At 42.8% G+C, this 20,234-nt stretch overlaps 1 protein-coding gene across 10 annotated transcripts in view; it reads left to right on the top strand.

The window, feature by feature from the left end:
* The window catches only part of SPATA13 (spermatogenesis associated 13), a 192,894-nt gene that overhangs the window by 161,809 nt on the left and 10,851 nt on the right, over positions 1–20,234 (top strand). For 9 of the 10 annotated variants that reach the window (XM_084525534.1, XM_084525533.1, XM_084525535.1 and 6 more), the window contains 7 exons: positions 423–567; positions 10,810–10,946; positions 11,383–11,562; positions 12,605–12,790; positions 15,331–15,510; positions 16,208–16,440; positions 19,858–19,987. In XM_084525534.1, the coding sequence (XP_084381660.1) occupies positions 423–567; positions 10,810–10,946; positions 11,383–11,562; positions 12,605–12,790; positions 15,331–15,510; positions 16,208–16,440; positions 19,858–19,987 (1,191 nt within the window). Of the gene's footprint in view, positions 1–422; positions 568–8,556; positions 8,856–10,809; positions 10,947–11,382; positions 11,563–12,604; positions 12,791–15,330; positions 15,511–16,207; positions 16,441–19,857; positions 19,988–20,234 lie in introns of those variants that run through there. The other variant, XM_084525531.1, reaches the window with a different exon arrangement.

The following is a 20,234-nucleotide window of genomic DNA, read 5'->3' as shown; positions in this document are numbered from 1 at the left end:
AATATGTTTATTTGAAGTAAGAAAGCATCCCAGTAAATGAACACAACTTCCAGCTGTAGAATTAATTGTTGGTTATTCTGCCATTATTCAGGTGGGTGTTTACAATGTCAGCCTGAAATTGGTTAGATCTCAGAGCATTTAGGGATGGAGCATTACAAGATGAAAATTATAGTGCATACCTGATTGTAAGAGAGGGCGATAGCGTTTTTAATTTAATAGAAAGCTATAACATTATAAAATATTTACCATGACGATGGTGGGTACATGATATGGTGTTTAAGCACCATCACAGGTGCTTGAAGTAGGAGTGTTCACTGCCTCTGTAACTAGCTGGACTACCTGAAGGGACTCTACTTTGCACCCAAGCTGGACTGGTGGGTAGGTTGTTTACTGAGACCTGATTTTCTCTTGTTTCCCTGCAGCCTGCCACACGGCCACCGGTTCCTGCACACCAGGTGCCCCCCTACAAAGCCGTCTCAGCCAGATTTCGCCCACTCACCTTCTCACAGAGCACCCCCATCGGCCTGGACCGCGTTGGGCGACGGCGGCAGATGAGAACATCTAATGGTAAGACGTGCAAGTCCTTATAACTCTTTCTGGGTCTCGGCTTCCTGTGCCAGCTTGGTCAGCAAATAGATCACTGTGGAATAGGAAAGGGTGCAGACAAACCCTTTGGCAAAGCAGTACATGGTTACGTGGCTCGGTTCTTTATCTTTCTCATCAGTAGCTTAGCCTGCTGTGCCCATGTAAAACCTGTTTTTCACACTTGCTGTGTGACACTGCTGTAGTTTACCATATTGCTTGTGCTCCTGTATTTTCCATCCTCAGTGTTCACATACTTGCCTACAGATAATAATGGAACATGAAGGAAATAAGGTGTAATGTGCTCGTGTTCATAGGCACACCACATGTATTTTACATTTTTTGTCATGCACTTGGTTTAACTTCCTAGGTAGAAAAGCCTTAAATAATACAACAATTTGGTTCAGAGAAGTGTGTGCAGCTGCAGTTGCTCACTCTGGGTAAATGCAGCCCAGCCAGGTTTCAGGTGCATTATGGTGTTGTGGTTTAACCAGATTTAACAGATTTTAACAGATCTGTGGTTTAACAGATTCTTGGAAAAGATTGCCTTTTCAGGGAAATTTAAGCAAAAGATTGCTTAAAGAGCAGTACTCTTTATCAGCCTCTGATATGTCCTGTGTGCTTTTTCTGTAATTGTTTACTGTTAGTATGCAAAGCTATCTGGAGTTAATATAAAGTCCTGTCTAGTATTAGTGGAACATTTTTTGGCAGATGATATGAGAAGAGTCTGGGGTAGTGCAATTCGAGTTCTTTCACTGTGAGCGTAATCTGAACAGTTACTTGTGCCTTCCTGAAGAGTGTCAGAAATGGCAAAGTGTTCACTTTAGATCCTTCACTGATAATAGTGAAAAAAGAATTGCTGGGAGCCTTCATTCTGCCTCCCTGTGCACAGAATCAGTAAAGATGTCTGGATGAGGACTTGCTATGACTGAAGCAGGGAACCTAACAAATAGCATTTTCAATGTTTCTGTATTAAAGTGATACATATGTTTACTTGGCTTATATGATTCTAAGTTTTAGTCTAATAATATACAAATTCTGCTAAAAAAAATCTGTCAACTACAAATTAATTTATATAGGAACATTTTGAAACTGCATTTTCCAGCCCAAAATAGAGCATGAATATTAGGCAGGTTTTTTTTTGGAACATGCTTTCCAAGAAAAAGAGTTCATAATTTCTACCTATAGCAATGAGATACATTATATATACAATATTAGTGTTTTCCTTTTAATTTATATTGTAGGAAAATATTGGGAACTACTTTAAAACCCATGTCTGGAATGTGTCCTTGCTCTAGGTACCTTGGTGTAATTAATGATCTAGATTAGATGTAGAGTTAAATTACATCTAATTCTGAAACCCTTGCTTCTCACAGTATCTCAGTCCATGATTTGAGAAGGGCTACCCACAGATGACCAGGTTTGTCACCAGCTTGTTTAGAAAAAAAGAAATTATTTAACTATCACAGAGTAGGAATTTTATGTTTTTTATTTTTAGTTTTCCTGTCCATTTTGTATTTGGAAACCACATGAAATGATATTAATTAGCTAACCTTAGACAACTGCCTGAGAGAAGTATATTTCCAGGTATGTAGCTTTAGAATAACTGGTCTTCCCAATGTAAGCATCGTGATGACAAATGCACAAAGCAAGATTTCTGCCGCTTTTCAAGACAATGAAGCCAAAGCAGTCCTGATTATACTAGATGTGACTTTCATGACTTGTTACAATAAACATAGGCATTGAACAGGAAAAGCTTTTTAAATCAAAGCCCTGAAGGCAAATGGGGAATATCACGGGCTTCACAGTTTAAGGGCAGTTGCAGAGATCTTTTAAGTAGCTCTAGCAGAAAATAATAAAGTGACCTGTGACACACATTCTGATCTCTTTTCCTTTTTCTCTTAAATTCACAAGGCATTTCCTTGTCTTTGAACATGTGAGAGTTTTTTGTTTGCTCATATACAGTGAAATTTGATAACACAAAAGCCCTTTATTATAGGCAGAAATTCTAAGCCCAAGCCTTGAAAACCAGTGGTATCTTATTTTAGTGACTTGCTAAAGCCTAATATATTGTATGGCTACTTTTATAACAATAGGAGGTAGAGTTGGAGATATAAATTTTTAGAAAACGGCTGTTACAGGACAGCAAATCATCAAACTGTAGGAGACAAAACCAGCCAGCACCTAAGGGAAAATTCCCTTGAGACTCATAATGCTAGTCTTGTGCTTACAGGGTTACAAGTTTAAATTATATTAAAGAGGTTACCAATTTATCACAATAGAGGAAGTTTGTATAAGCATCTTTAAAACGATGTCTTTTTCACATTCTGTGGTGTGGGACTTGAATTTGGCTAAATGCATCCGTGAACTTTGGATAGCCTCAGCTCCAAGTAGGAGGGGTGGAATTCAGTTTACGTCACCTAAATTTAGTCTAAATATGGGTACCTACATAAGAGTTGCACTGTCAAACTGCCATCACAAGCAGTGGTGGTCTAGGCCTTGATTCAGTTTCCCACCCCAGGTGTACAGTACTATGTGGGATACCCGAATATCTGCATAGGGCTGACAGATGTGGCAGAGGAGCCATGGGAGACCTATTACTTTCTTCAGTGGCAGCTGGAGGCCAGTTGCTGTATTCTGCAGCCAAGGTGTCTGAAAAGCTCTGGGGACCAGAAAGGTTCATTGACAGGAGTTTAAGGGGCATCACACAATCCATTCCTACAGGTGAGGCAGTCGCAGTGTTGCAGAGGACAGAAAAGCCTCTGGAGTGGAGGGTGATGGCTCTGATCCTTTCAGGAATGGGAGTCAATTGACTCCAGAAGGTAAAATCTATGTTGGTGGGTGATGGAATCGTTAGTTGCATAGATACCTGAGCTTGGTGATGCAAACAGGACAACATCTGTAGGGAGGAGCTGGTGTGTCTGGGCAGTCCTCAGGACTGTGGAGGGGAGCTGGTCGCAGTGAGCAGGTGAGTGCCCTGGGGATGGACACGCTGGAGGCAGATCTGAAGCTGTCGGGTAGAAACTAGAAGACCAGGAGCCCAATGGTAAAGTTGTCCAAAATGCTGCCAATACCATGCTTGGTGTCAGACAGAGAGGCCTTTGTACCTTCAGGCACCTTCCTGCAGAAAATGGTATAAAAAAGAGGGAGATTTAGATTATTTATGAACTGAGGAACATTTGAAATGAAAAGATCCTTTGTTTTGTAAGCCAAAACAAAAGCAGGCTGCTGACATGCAAATCACAAGATTATAGAGTAGTTTCTAAACAAAGAATTAGGGGAAAACTGGCAAAGTGAAGTAATACACAACGGGACAACGCATCCTTACAGGTAATGTCAATGATCACTTCTTCCTCAAACGAAGGATGGGGCAGAAGTTAGCAAAACTGTACAAAATAATCACGAGCTATTGGACGAGTGTTGTTTAAAAATTATTTAGAACAACTGGAAACTCTGCCAGTTGTAGTGGAGGTTTAAAGAGGTTTAAAGAGTGAGATGGAGAAATACACATATTTTAAAGGAGCTACATGGCATAATAGGTATATTGTAAATGTGGTCGAAGGAGGATAACCAGTGGAGCTTATTATCATTGTGCAAGTTTTATAGGAATAACAGAAAAAGTTGTGCCAGTGAAAGAGTGTTTCTAATGTATTAAAGGAAAACTAACAAGTTAACTATATCAGCAAGTGGCACAGGATCCATGGTCTGGAAATATTCAAAAGTATAGTAAAGGGATTAAATTATGAACCACCTGAGATCACACTAATGATGACAAATCAAAAGTAAATGTGACAAACTAAGGAAATCTGAGAAGTGTCAAGGGCAGCAAACATAAAACCAGACTTAAATCACTGCTGTTTGCATTAAGCAATGTAATGGGGCACAGAACTACATTTTTAGGTGTACCGTAAATAACTTCTTGGTGCAGCTAACCAGGAAACCTACAGGAAGGGAAACAATTCTTGAATCATTCCTGAGGTATGTGTGCAGGATCACACAAGAGCTACTCTGCGAGGGTGGGATGCTTCTACAGCTGAGCTTGTTGACCTTGATTGGAGGACACAGAGAATTTGGGGTGCAGTTTGTTGACCAAATTTAGACAGATATTGAATCTTGCCCTCTGAATCCATAACGCACTCTGAACCAATATCCTTGCAGGAGTGAGGAGAGTAAAAAAAATCCAGTGCAGTATGTGTTTTAATTTAAAAGAAAGGAAAGGAATTAAAAATGAGAAGTCACTCATGTAGCAAAGGAATTTAAAGGAGTAGACAAAAGTGGTGAGTGCTTGCAGGCAGCATGGAGAGTGTTCAAGGACTGCATATTAGATACTTGGAGCAAATTCATGCCACTTGTCGAAACAGAATTTGGAAATACCAGAAAAGGGTTCTGTCATTAAACAGAGGGGAAAAGAAACAATGAGAAGAAAAAGCAGGCATCCTTCAGATTGCTGAATTGTATCCGAATAGAAAAAATAAACTGGTGATTTTGGTGTACAAGTACATGAAATTAGAAACAGTTTGCTACAGATATAAAAATGAAGTCCATTTTCAAAAATGTGAGAACCCAGCAGACTGCCAGACAGCTTGAAGGCCTTGTCAGTGAAATAAAACCTGAGCTCAAATTAGATAGCGATCTGTCCTAAAATGTCAGTAAAAGTTTTAGAGTAACTAAATGAATAGTAACAAATTGCCAGAACTCGTCAGGGATTTAAGAATGACATTGCAGAGCTACTGTCTCCAGCATGCGATTAATTGCTTAAAATTGGCTTGGAAGGCAGGGGGAAGGCAGCGATGGGATAACTATTCATGAAGTACCAGGAGGGAGCCAGAGAGCAGTAGACCAATAAGCCTGACATAATAGTACATAAAATATAAAAATAATGTAATTAGAACCTAAATAATATAAGAGAGAGTGACCAAACAGTGGTGGTTCCTTAGGATGAAGGAGAGAGTGACCAAACAGTGGTGGTTCCTTAGGATGAAGAAGAGTCAATGTGCATTATGTAGAGGGAAGTTGTGCTCCATGGATTGATTAGGTTTTCTGAAAAAATCATCAAGGGTATGACTGGGAGACGCAGTGTGTGTAGTTTACGTGGGCCTTCCAAAGGCCTTCGACATGGTCTCTTAATAGAGGCCTGGGATGAGAAGGAAGATCCTCCTGCACAGGAAGATCAAATTGATGAAGCACTAAGAGAGGAGGAAAGTGGTTCTTTTTCTTAAGGTGAGAGGTCACAAGTGGAGATGTGAGGGACAGAGCTGGTGTTCTGCTGTTCAGCGTCTTCGCAGATAACGTGGGAAGGGAGGGAGGTGCAGAATGAAATTACGGTTTTTGCTTGTGGGCTGAATTATTCACAGCAGTGAAAACATAAGCTGCTTGAACAGTTGCAGGAGGATTTCACAGTAGGAAGGCACAGCTCTTTTCACTGGTGGCAGGTGACACTCGGTGTTGATAAAGGCGAGGTAGCGCACATGGAGGAAAAGAAGCCTGGCGTGCGTACCGACGAGTGGACTTTGAACTAGGTGCCTTTCAGGAGAAGCTCTAGCAATTGTAATAGATAACTAAAATGTCATTTCAGCGCATAGTAACCGTCAAAACAGTAAATAGAAGGGCAGGAGTTTGTAGGAAGGGAACAGAGAACAAAGCAGAAAGCCTGATTGTGCCGTTGGTGTGGTGTGTGGGGGGCCATCTACCCGTTCCTTTCCACCTCATAAGGCATTTCTTACAAGGGACGACACAGAGAAAGGCAAAGAGGATAAGAAAATCTATTCAGTGTCTCCGTGTGAAGAATGATTAACTAGGCTTGGGCTCTTCAGCTTGGACAAAAGAACAATAGTGGAAAAAAATGTCTATACACTGATTGGCATAGGAAAAATGAACAGATAATTGTTATTGTTTCCAGTAATGTAAGAGCTTAATGAAATTGCCAGATAGTAAGTTCAAAACAAAAGATGGTTTTCATATTCTGTAAAATTAAACTACGAAACTAATTGCTACACATGATATCTCGGATCCCAGAAGCTTGCAAAAATTCTGAAAGTGATTTGAAAAAATCGTCTCATTAAACACCGAGATATCACTTCTGCCCCAGGAGGAATCTGCCTCTGATCTGCAGATAGCTGGGCTGTAGGAAAGTACATCAGAAAAACCCCATTACATGCCTCGTCTGGTTTTATGTTCTTCCCTGGGCATCTGCTGCTGGCTGCTGTCAGAGGGAGAGCAGGGGGTTGGAGGGACCTTTGGTCTGCCCTGGGATGGGGACATGGCATTTTCATATGTAAAGCCTCATTTGAAAATTGAGGAAGGAATAAAGCAGGGCTTATTACATGCTCAGAGTGATGTTAGGATTTATTACACGTTCTGTACTTCCTGCAGTCTGCGCAGATTGTTTTAAGACAAACAAAAAGCAGTGTTTCAGCTTCCCATGCTTGCTCTCAAACCGCTGAGCTGGGATCGGTCACCAGAGGGGTATCTACAACCAGATATTCACCAGGTGGTGAATTAGCTTTTGGTATTTTAGTGTGTACTCTCCACAGCCCTTTCAGCATCGGGCAAGGCTGCTCAGCGTGCGTTTGGGCACGGTAGCTGGGCTGCCACTGCCAAGGACAGCCCGCGTCGCCTGTCCCCAGCCGATGGGGCGAGGAAATGAACCCTCCACCAGCTCACCCCAAGCGAGCACTTTGGCAGCTCCGTTTAGGGCCACACAATCGCTAGCTGTGAGCGTGCAGAGGAGGCAGAACAGCTCTCCCTGCCTGGCAGCGGCCCACACGGTCGCGCTGGGTGAGTCATCGGGCAAACGCACCCGTTCCGCTCCAGTTTGCGACAGTCAAGCCACAAGACTGGTTTTCACAGATCATTTTTAATGTCTCTTCTCGAAGAGCGGCGTGGCTTTCGATCTGGTTTTCCCATGGCGGTTCAGACGTTTTTTCCCCTGCAAGTAGGGTTTTGACATGGCTGAGGGCTTGTGTTGTGGCCGCTGAGACGCGCGGAGCCTTCACTTGCAGGTCCCAGGGTGGTCGGCACTTCACAGTGACATACACGAGTGTTTCTTTAGCTGGTTCCTGTTTGTTCAGTTGTGTTTTACCGATTCTGAGAAGAATGGGTGGGTATGTGAGTAAGCATCTTGTAATACGTAGTAGCTTACTGTGCGATCCACCAAGCCTGCCTGCAGCAAGAAATAACAGGGAGGTTGGGCAGTTCAGAAAGGGATTCCTCCCGGTCCCCGGTCACGGGCAGCATAGTCTGGATTTTTGTGAGAAGATGGCATTAACATCGCCGTGCGATGCTTGGCCTGTCAGCCTCCCTCCGAGGCTGTGGGAAGCCACATGGCTGTCGGTGGGTGTTGAGAGATGGCTGAGTGCAAAAATGGCTCAGCCAGCGTCCCGCTGGAGGGGGCAGGCCCCAGCTAAAGCACGGGCTGAGGTGAGCAACGACACGGCATGCAGGTGGAGGATGATTCATGAAGGTGGTGGAGCTTCCCAGCTCGTCACTGGAGGGCTGTGACACGCGTGGAAAACCTCCGAGCGTGGGGTGCAGCGGGGGCTGCGGAGCTCCCACATGTGCTCGCCCACCCACAGTGGTGAAGCAGCACGGAGGTTTGGGGGTAAATGCTGAGCTGGGGTAAGCAAAGGAGCTGAGGCACTGAAGCCCCGCTGCTTGGGCACCCTGTTTTCACTCCCTACTTGAGGTTCGTGTGAGAAAATGCCTCCACTCCCCCTCCCCTTTCTCCCGTGGGGCACTCTGCCGCAGCCTTGGCATTTCTGCTGCCCGTGCCCTACATAATGACACAGCATTTAGCAGCACGGCAGAAGTTTTAACAGCCACGCAAAAACACGATCAAAAAAAAAAACTCCTTTGTTGCTCCCTGCTGGACTTGTAGCTGGCGTAACGAGACAGAGACGGGCTGATACCCGCTGCTGCAACACCAGGAACACCCCACACCCCTCCGGCTGTTCCCGTTGAGTGGTGGTGGCTACACCTGGCACCGAGCTCGCCCTTCTCTGCCGACAACCCAAGGCCCTCCCCGGCACCAGGGGAGCCGCCTCCTGCTGCCTTCCCGGCCCTCCCTCCCTGCCAGCACCCGGCAGCCTCCGGCAGCCCCGCAGCCACATCCCATCCGTGTCGCCCCCGGACCCTCCGGGCCGGCCTCCAGCGGGGTGAGGCGAGGTGGCTGTGGGGGCAAAGCGAGACCCTTCCCTGCCAGGCCCCAGGCAACGGCAGCATGGTAGCCCGCGGTGGGATGGCGAGGTTTTGGAGCCTGGAGAGCCTGCAAATGGGTACGTGTGAGTATGAAGTGCTGGGAGCACTTTGCTTTGTGGGTTGAGGGGGTCTGCTGCGACGGAGGGGGGCTTGGCGGCGGTGGTCTGGTGACAGGGGACATAGTCAGTCCCACATCGTCCCTTTAAGTTTTGTGAGTTTTTGCATCCCATCTCTGCCGCTCGCTGGCAGAGGAACAGGCACAGGGGGGCTGCGGTTCGCTCAAGCGAGACTACACAGACAATGCAGGCATGTGGGCTCGGTGAGGAACAGCGAGCAGCGATCGGTCCCGAAACTCCACTCGTTTTTCATCTGGAGCTAAAGGAATTAGGGTGTTTTGATGTGCCACCGGTGTTGGAACAAAACCAGCAGGCAGCACTGATGGTGCAGGGAGGATGGATAAAGAATCACTGGGGTGATTTTTTTGTTGTTGATGATTTACAAGCGAAAAATCAATTTTTGTGAATTATTTATTTGCAGATTTTTTTAATAAAGCAGTAGCAGGAAGTTTTACGGGATGTATTTGAGAAGTTTGTCAGTGCTCAGGTTTATGAGTCTTTAGGGAAAAAGTTTTTTATTTATTTATTTTTTTAATTAGGGATTCGGCATCCTCCCCGGTTAGGTCATTATGCCATTAACGTGAGTGCCTGTGTAAAATGCTGGGGGGTAGAATGGAGCAGTAGAATCGAGATTATGGCATATTTTTCCACTTTTAAAGAAAACAAAAATCTTTTTAGTTAATTTGTGCAGCTGCCAGCTTTGATCTCTTCCGCAAATGATTACAGGGACAACCAGAGATGCTAGCAATGGTATGAGCACCTACGAGGCGGGGGGTGGAAGTGGTTCTGCCTGTAAAGCAAATAACTGACAGGCTGCAGCGTGTCTCTTGTGGCACGGTGTGGGGCACAGCAAAGCCATCTCCCTGCCATGTTCATGCTTCTGGAGCCCAGAGTCAGAGCACCGGCACAGAGCAGGGCAGAGAGGCAGGGGCAGGGGGCGGCGGCAGGTTCAAGAATGCATCTGAAAGGTCCCTTCCCCTTGAAAGTGAAGGGGATGCTGTGCTGGCTGGTCCACATGGGAGCTTATCTGGGATGCCACAACCATTTAAAAGGGAGTTAAGCACTAGCAGCATATTTCGAATATTATTTGTGATTGGAATTCTTGAGCACTGTGCGATCTTCAGACAATGTTTATTTGTGGCTTGGGCCAGCTGCAGGAATAGACCTTTAAGGATAAATTGAGGGGGACCAGAGGGTGCACTCAAGCACTGGGCCATGAACACCTCATGGTTATTAGCTCTTCCCCAGATCTGGTTTGGATGTTACAGCTGGCTTTCAAAGGCAAGCCTGGTATAAAAGGGTCTAGCACTGGGTGTGTGGATCCGAGTCAGATGGTATTACTGCTCCCCACATCAGTCCTTCTCATTCGATGATATTCGATGGCTTATGTGGCTGTATAGACATGATGAAGCTCATCGTAGCTCTGACCTGTGCTTCTTTACAAGGCGTGGGGTGCCCACCCCTTACAATCCCACTGTGTCCCAGTGGGAATGTGCAGGGGGATGTGACAGAGCTGGGGGCTGGCAGTGGCCCACTCTGGCTGCCGGTAGCCCACAAGAGCTCTCACGTGCTGTGCTGTGGGGAACTGCACCAACACCTCTCTTCTGGTTCAGATTGTTTTACATTTCCTCTGCATTAAAAAAAAAAAAAAAAAAGTTTGTAGTTCTATTTTTAACACAGACAAAAAAGAATATTTCTGTTTCATCCCATACAAAATGAGAAAATTACAAAGAAGAGTAAAAAGTATTTCACGAGAGAAAAGTGGCTTTCCTGAGAACCCTACACTTTCATTGTTATTGTTATACTTGTAACAACAAAGGCAACTCCTAAGCAATTCCTTTCACATTATTTTGTTTTTGGAATAGGCGCCTGTATAAAAATGATTGCACAAACAGCTGTTCCACCTTTGTTTTAGCTGCTGCAGATGGTGGGACCGAATCCTCGGCGTTGGTGGATGACAATGGCAGCGAGGAAGATTACAGTTACGAGGAACTCTGCCAAGCCACGCCGAGGTACCTGCAGCCTGGAGGGGAACAGCTCGCTATTAATGAGGTAACATCCTGGGCTGCAAGCTGCTGTGGTGAATCTTTGCATTGTTATTGGGATGGAGTGCATGTTTTCCTCAGGCCTGAGGTTTTTTATTAATAAAAAGAGTAATGACTGCAGGCGTCATGATGAAGTATCCAGCAGCAGCGGCATCCTGCCTCTGACAGAGTCCCAGAGCAGATGCCAAAGGAAAAGGATGCTGACTAGCACTTTGCTGAGACCCTAACTTGTTAGCTATCTAACTGCTCTGGAGTAGGACTCTAATCATTCTTACTCTAGTAAATGCATGCATGGGTTTCTGAAGATCCAGAAGTTTTAATTTCATCTTGTAAAAGGATTAATCTCAGGCACTCTAGTGAGACATTTTGGTCTTTTTAGGAATTTATAAATAGTTCGTTGTTTATCTTTTGTCCTTCACATCCTCTTTCTCTTCCCATCTCAGCTGATAAGCGATGGCAGCATTGTCCATGCAGAAGCTCTCTGGGACCATGTGACTATGGATGATCAAGAGCTGGGATTCAAAGCTGGAGATGTCATTAGAGTTCTAGAAGCTTCCAACAAAGACTGGTGGTGGGGAAGAATTGAGGACAAGGAAGCCTGGTTTCCAGCTAGCTTTGTCAGGGTGAGTAACTCTGTTGTTTTTGCACCATTGTCAGGCAAGGTTCCTTATAGTAGAATGGAATGAAGCAATGACCATGGCATTAAATCTAAATGAAGGGCCTGATCATCAGCATTTTTGCATCTGAACATCAGTGGTGTAACTCCTAATGACTTCACAAGTTATAAAGCAGTAGAAAATCACACCACTAGCTCCTGACACCTTTTATTCTCACTTCTTCTTTTGTGTGTCCCATTTGTAACCAAAGGAGTTTCACAAGTAGAAATGAGGGCAGCAGGAAGCTCAGCCAGAAGCAATCAGTGTATACAGAGAGGACATAGCAGTTTGTATGAGAGATGGGAAAGCTGTGCTGCGTGGTGCTCTCTTCTGTTACTTCAGGGATTTCTTGATGAAACAGGCAAAATTTATTACCACATAATTCTGTAGGAGTCTGAACTCCTTAGTCAGACATAACGTAACACTGAAATATATTTCACAATTTATTTTACTTTTTGAGAGCCCATTAGGAAACTTGGGGTACAAAATATTAAGTACTACACAAAGTGCAAAATGTGGCTCCCGCCTTTACTATTCCTAGTTCTTCAACCAAAATGGGCAATCAGACAAAAGTGGACAAAGGAGGTGCTGTTATCCACATTGTGCAGACAGGCAGCTGGGGCAGAGGGGAACTATTTAGAAGTACTTGAATGAATTGTCTACTTTTGAAATTTTTGCTTATAAGCTGAGTTGGCCAAAATAATACATAAACTGTTAGTAAGGGAGCAAAATAAATCTGTAAAATACACAGGCAGCACAACATTATCTCTCAGAAAATGGGAGTAGGAAGCCATTTATTTAGCCAACTAGACAAATCTCAGCACTTGATTTGAATATCCAGTGAGTATAATGAGATAAATCCTGTAGCAGAACCCCCCCTTGTAAGGCAGGAATGGGAACATTTGTGTCACATGTCCTCTCTTAATTGTAACAACTTTGTAACAGTCTTGTCATGCTCTGTAGAAGTTGGCTGTTTTACTCTAGTTTGCTTTGTTTGTTCTGGCTGCAGCTGCGAGTCAATCAGGAAGAACTGCCGGAGAATTGTAGTAGTATCCAGGATGAAGAACAAGATGCAGATATCAGCAAGCATCGTCAGAAAATAGCTGAAAACAAGGATCAGATGAGAACCAATGTTATACAGGAAATTATGAACACAGAACGAGTCTATATCAAGCATCTCAAGGACATCTGTGAGGTACATGCTTTAACCTGAAGGCATTCTGCTGACCTAGTGAACAAAACATCCTATCTAAGTTAAGAACTGGAGTATTTTTGCAGCTCATAATATTCCCAATTGCACTGCCAGTCAGAACCTTGTCATGCCCTCATAAGGGTTTCCTCTCCACAGACTGCCACAAGGCACCACTTCCTTTTTTTTTTAAAAAAAAAAAAAAAATCCACTTCTGACATGGAAAAAATAGTTCACTTGTCTGACTGCTATTTCCATAAAAATAAGTGAGAGGAAGTGTAGTTTATTTGAAACATTTTATCACTTGGTTTAGATAGAAGACTTGCAGTAATTAATAAAATCTGCTACAGTTCATAGACTAAGCTCTATGAAAGTATCATGCAAAGAGAAAGTTTGCTGGGCAAGATTTTTTTTGTTTTCTCCAGCAAAGAGACTTTTGTTGATGCTTAGGAGCTATGAAGTCTTTCAAGGTGTTCTAGAACTAATTTCCTTGTTTGAACTGTGAAATAGCAAGAACACAGTGATTTTTCTTTCTTTTTATTCAAGCTTTCTTGGAAGACTGCACTCAGTCAAGAAGAAGCTTCTTAATACTTTTCACTGATACTTGCCTTTTCTGATGTGGACTGTGATGCATTTGCCCTGTATTTGACGTGTACTTGTGCTGACCATCTGAATGGGTGCTAAGCAACCTATCAAAATATTCTTTCTACACTTGGTTTACTGGTTCTCTCTCTGTATTAGTCATGTTGTCATCCTTTAGTCCGCCACTCATTAGATTATTTCATGGACAGCAAAGTAGACATGACAACAGTGTTGTTTTTCTTTTTCTGTTTTGTTTTTCCTTTTCTTTTTCCTTTTCTTCCTTCCTCTTCGTGGATCAGGCCTTTTTAATGCAGTTTGAAGAAAGATAAATGGGAAGACAAGAAGACAAAAAATTGTTGCTAGCTGGCAGGTTATTTAAAAAAAAAAACAAAACATTAAATCTAAGTTTTGTCATTTGGATTCACTATTTACATATGCTATCAAGTTTGACTGGGTGCCTAGAAGATGAGGGAGGAATTTGTACACACAGCTGCATTGCTGCCATGGTTAGCTGAGTTCTGGGACACAGCTTTCGTATTTTACTAACCTATTAATTTTTAGACTGCTATTAATGATTAAATCTCTCTAATACATGTCTTCTATAACTCTTCTTTTTAAAGACATGCCTCTTCAGTTCAGTTTAGTACAGAACAGCAAACAAACTTTCCAAGTAGAGAAACGGTGCTGCACGCTCAGCATGTGGGGTAGAGGTGGTTTGCTTTCCTCTGAGTGAATTTGTAGGGTGGTACAAGCAGAACACTGAAAATACACTCAGGTAGGGCTGGGACTGAGCCAGAAAAGCTACTGCAGATAATAATGCAAATCTGCACTGGAATGAATCACTAGGGCTGGTGCAGTCAGAATCACAAAGCTGGTAGATACCCAGAAAAACCAGTTGTGTTCACGAATTGCCTGGCATCCACATTGAAGAGCTGCACAGAGGCTCCTGCTTCTTTCTGGAATTATCCTCCTGATGGTGATGGTTGGCATGCAGTGTAGCCACTGCACAGCACTCAGAGCAGATGGCTGTGCAGGAGACAGGGATGTTCCTAACAGCACCAGCAGTGCTCAGGGATGCTTCCTGGTAAACCTCACTGGAGCAGCTGCAGGCTTTTTACAGCTGCCTGCTCCCAGAGTGATTTGGGAGAAACCTGGAAGCAGCCAAATGGAGGAGCCTGGCACATAACCCCCATCATACCAGTTACCCTGTGGGCACATCTGCACCCAGGCACTGTAACTGATAGGGGAATCTGAGCACAGCTGGTGCTCCTCCATATCAGCTGCTGTTCTGCATCCTCCTCTCCCCTCTCAGCTGTGTGGAGCAGGTACCTGAGGACTTCCCGTCTGTGTGTGGTGGCAGCTGCTGAATGTCGGAGCCTGTAAGAGGCCCCTGACCTCATCTTTGCCTCCTTGCTATGTGGATGCTGATAGGATCTGATATTGGTTACTGAAAGCAGAGTAGAATTTGCTTCGAGGGCATTTTCGAAATGAAGGACTTGGTTATGCATCTGCTTACACTGGATACAAAGGAACTGGACCCATGTGATGTTCTTGCAAGTAACGAAAATAAAGGGAAAAAGGAATCATATTTTTACACAAGTCTTGCTGGTATTGTTACCTCTTCACCAGTACTATCTGGATTTGACAACCAGTAGCATTCTGGCAGTATTATAATATGTTCTTAATTGTGCTTCTATGGCTTAGACTGGGTCCTGCCATGAGCTTTACCCGTGGTGCAGATATCTGGTTCCCTGATGCATTTACTGTACTGTGAGACAGAAATTGGATTGGAACAATCAATTTGGGCATAAATCTGAAATTGCTTGTCCAGGCATTTATGCATGGCTGGGAAACCACTTGTGCTTGCAGATCACAGGGTTTTGCCAGTTCAGTGGGATGCTACAGGGTAGAATCTGTTTTTGTATCTTCAAACTAAAGAGGTTTTTTTTTTGTCTCATTTCTAGGGTTATATTCGTCAGTGTCGCAAACATACAGGAATGTTCACCACAGCCCAGTTAAGCACCATTTTTGGAAATATTGAGGATATTTACAAATTCCAAAGAAAGTTTCTGAAGGATCTTGAGAAACAGTACAACAAAGAGGAACCTCATCTGAGTGAGATAGGATCATGTTTTCTTCAACATGTATGTCGCAAAAGTTGATTTTAGTTATGAAACAAATAAAACATGATAAGAAAATGTTCTTAGGGTGTTAGGAGGTTTGACAAGTGCCAATCAAATACTAATCTAAGTGTACTAATCTTACATTTTAGAATGGAAACTATTTAAAACTAAGTTAAATAATTATTTAAATATTTCAGATTTCTCCTTATCCTTAGCAAGCATGTATCATTGTACACAATTTTAGGTTTTATTTTCAAAACTGTAGTGATCACAGATGATTTGGAATATCTACAATAATCTTAGATTGCTTAGTTGGGTATGCAACAACTTCCTAAAGAATATCAGGATAGAAAGTGGTGGGGAGAAAGTCTTAATTCGTGTTAGACACCTGCTAAACCTATAGCTGTTGAGGCCTTTTAACTTCCAAGATTTTTCTGAAGGCAAAGTATTTCTTGAAGTACTGGGCTTGATTATTCTGACTGAACAAAGGCCTCTGTCTCTGTTCATACAAAGAAGGTGCATAGTTTTGACAGTTACAGATTAGATTTCTATATAGTTTCAAAGCCGTTTGTTACTGAGTTTGGATACCACATAGGAAATGGATTAATTAATATAACTAGATATAATAAGTATATTATTGTATTAAAAAAAATCTCTTCTTTATAGTCAAATACTTTAGTTGAAGCTTTGATTGTTTTTTTTTCTATTTTTCCTGTAGCAAGAAGGCTTTGCTATTTATTCAGAATACTGTAACAATCATCCCAGTGCCTGCATTGAACTTTCCAAGCTAATGAAACAGGGCAAATACCGTCACTTCTTTGAGGCCTGTCGCTTGCTCCAGCAGATGATTGACATTGCCATTGATGGTTTTCTTCTCACGCCTGTACAGAAAATCTGCAAATACCCTCTGCAGCTTGCAGAATTGCTCAAATATACCACTCAGGAGCACAGGTGAGAGAATTAAAAAGATAAATCTTAAATCAGTAATAACATGTAATTATTGAAACCTTCTGGGTGACACAACACAGATGGGAGCTCCTGATGGCATCTCGAAACCATAACAATATTAACAAAAACAGAATCTGAAACGTAGCGCAGGGGACTGTCAGTGTGTAAGATGGAATGAGGAATAAGTGAAAGAGGGAAAAGGAAAGGAGGAAGGTGCTGAAATAGGATGGAGGGAGGGATTTGTAAATAAGTGAAAAAGCCATTGTGTCAAAGAGAAGAAGGAAGTCCACAGAAGAAAGGGAGAAGCTGCATAAATATTGTGGATACATGAAAAGGCAGAGGGCCTTAGAACAAAAACACAATCTGAGCAAATTTGAGAGTAATGTTTTTTGAAATTTACTAGTAATAAACACTGCAGAGGAAAGGTGTTATAGAATGAATTCGTTCTTGAACCCACTAGAAAATGTAGTTACAAACTGTGAGAGCACAGGGAGAACCAAGAGGGAAAAAGCTAAGAAAGAATGATTAATCAAAGGAAACAGCAAATAATGTTAACAAAATTTTATAAGAAAGTGTTAGTAAAATGTTGTTGTTCAGAGATTTCCAAGGTATTTTTGCATTTGTTGTTGTGGTCTTCTGACGAAAAATTCTGCTAAATGTAGGGTGTACTTTCAGTAACTTGAAGACTAATGCTTATTGCCCCAAAATAAATACAGAATACTTCCCCAAGATCAGTATTTCCATACCAGCTCCATTAAAAACTTGCTGTGAGGGTTCTTGTAATCTACGCTCTTTGTAAACTTCTTCCTATCTGAGCTACTTCACCATGTTTTCTGAATACATGCTAGATCTACTGTTCAGTTTTTGTTTTTTTTTTTTTTTTTTTTTTTTCTTTTCATCTCAGTGTAAAGATCCCAGTCTCTCAAAACTGAACTTTTCGCTAGACCCAAGCATAATGTTCCCTTTTACCTCTCTTCCCAAGGTGGGTCTTTACCACTCACTGTAATAATGCCAATAAAGAAAATCAGAGAAAAATATAAATCTGGGTGGAGACCTTAACAGGACAGGAGATGTAGTGTGGAGGAACAGCTTCTCAGAAAATAGAAATTATCAGTTAATTAAAGAATTCTTCCATTAGAGTGACACATATAATAACCCTTGTTAGACAGTTAACCTGTAGAATGTGTATGATGACTTCAGATGTTACATGTTCTAAGTGTTACCACAGACCAGGAAACCAAAAGTATTATTCAGAATGGGTACAGGGCACATTGTTACTGTAACGTCTGCAACTCAGAATTTGATTTTTTCTTTGAGATATTTGTTAATTTAAACAATTAATGTTTTTCTACTACCTGCAACTGTAAATTGTAGCTGGTAAACCATCTGGGATTGGCTATGTATGAAGAACACAGAAACATACAAACCTGAACTGATATCCAAGTGACTAGATATATTTTGAACCCACAAGAAATACTTTTTTGTTTGGTGTCTGCTAGGAAGCTTGCATACTAGAAGGGGCGATTTATTTAGGTTCCTCCAAAACACTTGTTTGCGAAAAAGAAATGTTCAGACATTAGATTTTCTGCTGGGATAAGTAAGAACTGATGTTGCAGGTAATTAGCCTTCCTAGTATACCCCATGGCTGATTAACTCTTTGACTAAATTAAGATTTTATCTTTAAATGTCTGCCTATTTACCTGGTACAATTGCAAGAAAAATGTTCCACTGTGACCCCTGTGCTCGAAGTCAAGGCACAGCCTGAGGCAATGCTTCATGGACCAAAGTCTGCAGTTCTTTAACCTTGAGAAAATTCCCCTTGGAAACAATGGGTTTTTTGCTAGGAACATTAGGATTGTGGACTTTTGACGTTCAGGGGTTCATTTCTGTAGCCCCATGGAAAGCCCTGCAATGACAATTGAGACAGCTATCAGTTTCCCAGCTGCTAATTTCCGAAAGCTTATTCCATGAGTGACTAAATCCGTAGGTGGAGTGTCAGACAGCCCTTGCCACCTTCCACCCACAGTGGCCACCCTCCTGACCTGTGACCCAGCAGGCGGAGGTGCCTGCAAACACGGCCGTGCTCCCGGTGTCAAGAGATGCTCGCCTGCACTCATGCAAAGCCTTGGCACAGCTCCAGTCAGCTTATTCTTTCGGAGCTTTTTGTTTTGTTTTAAGTAGCACGACTGAAGATGTGCACAGCCCTCTGTGAAGGCCACAGTTTATGCAGCAAGTGAGGACTGGCGTACACACCCACAAAGGAGGAACTGAGATAAGAGTAGCAGTGTGGCTATCATGCGGTCACCCTGTGGGACATCTCCCTGACATGAGACGGATCCTGTTATTGTTAATCTCACTTTTTGTATACAGGGTGGCAGAAAAGGGTTTCCAGAGCTATAAACAGAGAGAGGAGAGAGCAATGTGTAGATGTAGAGGGGAAGTGCATCCATCAGCAGCGGCAGATGAAAATAGGAACCAGGACAGAAGCAGATAAAGAGGACAGTGAGGCTGACCCCCTTGTAGGGTTTATTTCTGGCTCATACTGTTTTCTACCTCTAGCTCCCTTTTCTGCAAGAGTCATTGTGATAAAGGATTGAAGACAGCTGGGACTCATAAGGCAAGAAATAAGTCTTTCCTTCCCACTTCTCAGAGATTCCATCTGAGGAAGGGGAAGGAGGGAGAGAAGTTATACAAAGGGGAACCAGAACCTGCCTACAGGCTGGGTATAGTCAAAAGCAAATGAGGAGCTCAGGGAAAGAAGGAGGGAAGCAGGGCAGTGGAAAAAGTACAGGAGACTTGCATTCCATCTGGAGCAGACAGGGGAAGGTGATGGCCTCGGCTCATGCACACTTGTTCCATAAAATTGGGCTACTTTAACAGTACTGTCTCCTTTAATTTTTCTCTTTGGTGCTCGTGTTCTTGGGTGCCTTACTCACCCTGTTCAAGGTTGCTCTTGGTATCTTTCCTGCATAAGTTCTCTGTTCCCATTTGTTGACACAACCTTTGGAAATGAGAAGGAGAAAATATAGGTGCTAAACACGATTAAAGGGATGTCCTTCACAATAAAATCCCCATCAGATTTTGTTTTTAAACAAATTATTTTGGTGAAATGTGGGAATCACTGAGGTGAATGGGAGTTTTACCATTGTTTTCAGTAGACACAGCATTTCTATTAATTGATCTACTCTTTCTGCCTCCTTACAAGATTAGTAATTTGCTCCTGCACAAAATACAGCAGTACACTGAATTCTACAGACTGTTATGTGAGCTTGAAGATAGCTGAGAATCAGCTGTTTCTTATTTAAATACTTTAAGTAGAGCGATAAATGGGTAATACAGGCCGATAGCACCATGTCACAGCTTCTGATTGCATCATTCCTATTGCATAAGTGATCTTTGAAACATGCCTACATTTCACAGTGATTATAACAACATAAAAGCTGCATACGAGGCTATGAAGAATGTAGCATGCCTGATCAATGAGCGAAAACGAAGATTGGAAAGCATAGACAAGATAGCGCGCTGGCAAGTGTCTATAGTAGACTGGGAGGTAAGTGCCTGACCCTTTCCTGGTCAAAGGTGCTGTGTACAGTACTTCATGTCCTCTATTGGATATATCTTTCTGCGTAGTAGGTAGTTTATAGTGTCTACTTTTCAGCTGGTCACTGCTCAGGTAAAAGTCCTGTCGCATTCATTTGCAGTGATTGTGTTACTGGTTAGCTTGTTTGACTCGGGAAGAGCAGCACAAAGTATGCGAACACATCTTTGAGATGATGCTGGAATGTAGGAATCATAGA

Source organism: Aythya ferina (assembly GCF_964211825.1).
Source record: "Aythya ferina genome assembly, chromosome: 1".
NCBI lineage: Eukaryota > Metazoa > Chordata > Aves > Anseriformes > Anatidae > Aythya > Aythya ferina.
This window is presented reverse-complemented; position numbering and strand designations above follow the sequence as displayed.